The sequence below is a fragment of the Staurois parvus genome, unplaced genomic scaffold, assembly GCF_062004578.1.
Source record: "Staurois parvus isolate SC_StPar_1 unplaced genomic scaffold, SC_StPar_1.0 ptg000415l, whole genome shotgun sequence".
NCBI classification, from domain to species: Eukaryota; Metazoa; Chordata; class Amphibia; order Anura; family Ranidae; genus Staurois; species Staurois parvus.
Window position 1 is genome coordinate 5,557,287 of NW_028318211.1, and position 4,194 is coordinate 5,561,480.

The window sequence follows — 4,194 nt, forward strand, 5'->3', positions numbered from 1 at the left end:
GTACTGCAGCCCACACGGCAGGAGAGTCCCACCACCAGTGCTGAATCCATTCCTGACACAAAGCTTGTTTGGCTGTACTTATGTGGATCACAAGAGTGCACACCTGTGGCCTGTTTTCAGCTGACAGAGGGCCAAAGTCTGCTGTTGGCTGACATCACTCAGCTGGTTCAGGCTGGGGAAAGATCCCGACTTTAAAGTCGGGAACCACCCAGATGTCTGGCCCGGATTTGGCTCAGCTGCTCCTGCTACCCTTTACAGCCCAGCGCTCCAGTGTGTTTGGAAGGGAGCAGAGCAGAGAGCGGTGACAAACAGTGACTGACACTGGGAACTGAGCGATCAGTGGTGTTTGGTTGCTCAGATGCAGTATTGTAGTATGATTTCTAAAAAAAAAAATAATTAAACTTAAAACTTAAACTTCTCTTTTAAAATGTTGGCTCCTGAATCAAAAGACCATTGAACAATTGGTTCATGTGAGGACAGTGCTGGATACCTGGACAGGTAAATATCCTTAAGTCAGCAGCTACAGTATTCATTGTTTGGGAGGAGACTGTTCCTCTTTGGGGTAAAAAAAACCTTCGCCCCCCCCTCTAAATACTTACCGGAGTCCTGTGTTGATCCAGTGTTGTGCTTGTCTAGAGCAACGCTGCTCTCTCTCTCCCAGTTTGATAGCAGCAGGAGCCATTGGCTCCTGCTGCCAATCATATCCAGTGAGGAGGGGGTGGGAAGTGGGGTTGAGCCAAGCTGTGTGTGTGTCAATAGACACACACATCTTGGCTCAGGAGCAATCCCTCATGTCTGCCCCAACAGCTTGCTGTGGGGCAGAAAAAGAAGAGGAAATGCCAAGAGTACCCGCGGAGGACACCACAAGAGGGGGTTTCAGGGTCTACTCTGTGCAATACCATTGCACAAAGCAAGAAAGTATAAACCTCTTTCTTTATTTAGTTAAAAACATTGGAACCTTTACAATCACTTTAACATAGCAAAAGGTTTGCAATTGCTGGCAAATGTACCACACAACTGAGGTGTAATAAAGAATGTTAAATTATTTCCCCAGGTAAATATAAATGAAAAGGAAATATATTTATCGTACGAGCCTCCCAACACTGAAGAAGACATGTTGCCGCTGTTCGTTGTAGTATCTCTTACTGCATTGTGTGCCAGTTCCACCATTGGTTTCTTCACCAATCCATTCATTATACTGAATCACGGAATAGACTTAGTCCAAGGCAGAAACATTAGCCCAAGGGAAATCATACTTTCCGCACTTGGATTATTTAATATATTTTACCAGCTGACTCTCATTGCCAATGATCTTGTTCTGTTTTTCTGGAATGAACTATATTTCTCATACAAAGTGCATACTACCTTCTCTCTCATCTTGCTCTTCACCATCTTCTCTAGTTTTTGGTTCACTGTGTGTCTGTGCGTATTCTATTATGTCAATATTGTATCATTTAAACATCCTTTATTTATGCAGCTCAAAAGCAGGATGTCAGAAGTAGTCAATTGGATGCTTGCTCTGTCTATTCTAATAGCCATAATTATTAGTATCCCAGTATCATGGAACATTTCAAAACTAGTGACAGCTAACAGCACCTCTAAAGAAGAAGACATAACACAAAAAAATCCACAGTATTTAATGATTGCCGGCATATTTGGCTGCTGCATTCCTCTTGTAATTGTTGGTACTACTGATGTTATAGTATTAAAATCACTGTATAGCAATGCAAGGCTTCTTCGTAGGAGTGCTGGTGGTATGAATGTACAAAGTGTAGATGCAAGCATGGCAGCAGCTAGAACAATCACTTCTCTCCTGGTCCTTTATTTGTGCTTCTATTTGTCAGTTATCTCACTGTTCCTTAACGTTGTACTGATTGGCAGCACATGGTTCCCACTGTGTGTGGCAGTAGTCTACAGTTATTCACCTATCCAGTCAGTGATTTTGATCCTTGGAAGCCCAAAACTAAAAGGTTCATCACTTAGGATTTTTGGTCATTTGATGAGTAAGTTGTAAGACCATTAAAAATTGTAGACAGATAGATAATGATATAAAAGAAATATAATACAATATGATAGAAAGATAATGCTGAATTAGTATTTAACATCACAAAATGTCAGATTCTGAGGAACCCAGAGGAATAGTTACTAATAGGACCAGGCAACATAAAAGAGAAAGGATTTATTGAAAAAAATATTGACGTGCGTAATGACATCACTTCCAAAATGTTTCGCCTTTCAATGAGATCAGGCTTCTTCAGGAATAGGAGGGGCCAGTTCGTAAAGCATTTTATACCATATGGATCTGAAATTTCTTACCTGACCGCAGGGTGTCACCCTCCTACCAGCAACATACATACACCCAAATACACTATTTACTGTATGATGAACTTTGTGTCTTGAATTTAGCAGTAGCCTAAATTTTAACCAGAATATATTCCTAAGGGAAAACAGGATATGACAGAATTCTTGACTTAAAGGGGAACCCTGAAAGACACACCAAGGACTAATGTAGAAGCAGGCTTTATGGTGAAGATCAATAAATTAAAAAAGAAGAGCAATATAAGAAATAGAAAATAAATAAATAAAGAAGGATGGATTCAACCATGGGACGAAATACTAAAGAAGAAAGGGAGAATAAATAGAACAGGGGCAGATCACAAAATGGTGGATCCAATGTATACCAGGTTTAGAGAATGGGGCTGCTCTCATAAAGTGTTAAGGAGGGCCAAATAGAAAGCTTGGGCAAGTAATAGAAAGAATCTGGTCAATTCTTCTCCTCCAGGTGGGAAATCTAATGACAACATGTCCCCTGTGAGGATTATTACAAAATTTGGCTCACAATGGGAACAAGTTAAAGAAATCCTTACAAAACACTGGTATGTTCTCACAAAATTTCCCTTGATGATGGCACGCAATCTATATGACTCTGTGGTACACTTCGAGTTCCAGAAAAAAACCTGCAGGAAACTGGTTGACTATCTGTTTTAATAGGTATGTGAACAGTGCCAGATTTGTAAATATGTTGACAGGACAGATGTGCTCACCAGTGTGGACCAGTCTAAAAGATTTAAGATCAAGGAATTTATTAACTGCTCCACCACATGTTTGGTCTATATGTTCAAATGCCCATGTGGTGAATAATATATCAGCAAGACCAAGAGGCAGCTTTGGGTCTGCATTGGTGAACATATCCGTAGTATTAGGAGGAAACATGATGAAAGCCCTCTCGTAGTACATTTTGTGGAGCTTCATGGAGGTAAACCTGATAGATTTCGTGTAAAAGGGATTTACATACTTATTTTACCACAATGCAAAGGAGATTTCAATACGGTCCTATTGCAGAAAGCGAAAATGTGGATCTTTAGGCTGGGCACATTGATCCACATGGACTCAATACAGAATGCAACTTACAGGCTTTCCTTGAACAGTGATAAAATCTAAAGTAATTTACTTGGATGTCCCCATTAATATTTAAATTATCACCCTTTTTTTATCTACCGTTTTTCTTATTCTCTCTTTCTTCTTTAGTATTTTGTCCCATGCTTGAATCCATCCTTTTTTTATTTATTTTTGTTCTATGTTTTTTATTTCTATTAATGTTTTTGTTTTTTTTTAATTTATTGACCTTCACCATACAGCCTGGTTCTACATTAGTCCTTGGTGTGTTTATTTCAGGGTTCCCCTTTAAGTCAAGAATGCTGTTATATCCTATTTTCCCTTAGGAATCCATTCTGGTTGAAATTTAAAAAATACAAAAATAAACGCACTTCCGGTCTGCCGTCTTGACATCCCGTGTCATATCCGGTGAGTGGAACGCACGCCGAGCAGTGAGTTCCAAGCAGCCATCTTGAAAACTGTCTGAATGTTATCCTGTCATCCCCTGCTGATCAGGCTGTGAGGTCTCTACTATGAAGCTTGGAAACATTGGATTTTATGTGAGCCTATGGAGGCAATAAAAATGCTGTTTTTTCATCTGACAAATGTGAGTGGTCTGGCTATGCATTTTTAGTAACATATTAGCATTAGCAGGATTACACTATTTTATATTTCTTTCCCTTGCACTGTTGTGGAGTCTGGAGTGAGGACAAGGCAGGAGCCAGTGGAAGAAATTCTTCCCAAATCCTATATGGTGGAAAGGAGTCCAGGAGGTTTAGAGAGGGCTTGGGATCCCTATATATCCCAAAAGGTGTATTA

The 4,194-nt window shown here is 39.9% G+C and overlaps 1 protein-coding gene across 1 annotated transcript; it reads left to right on the forward strand.

Moving 5' to 3' along the window:
• The first annotated feature begins 1,114 nt into the window (after positions 1-1,114).
• LOC149454912 (taste receptor type 2 member 40-like) lies at positions 1,115-2,014 on the forward strand. Its single transcript, XM_089687004.1, has one exon. It carries the CDS (start codon positions 1,115-1,117, stop codon positions 2,012-2,014), a length of 900 nt encoding a protein of 299 aa, XP_089543130.1.
• The last annotated feature ends 2,180 nt before the right edge of the window (positions 2,015-4,194 follow it).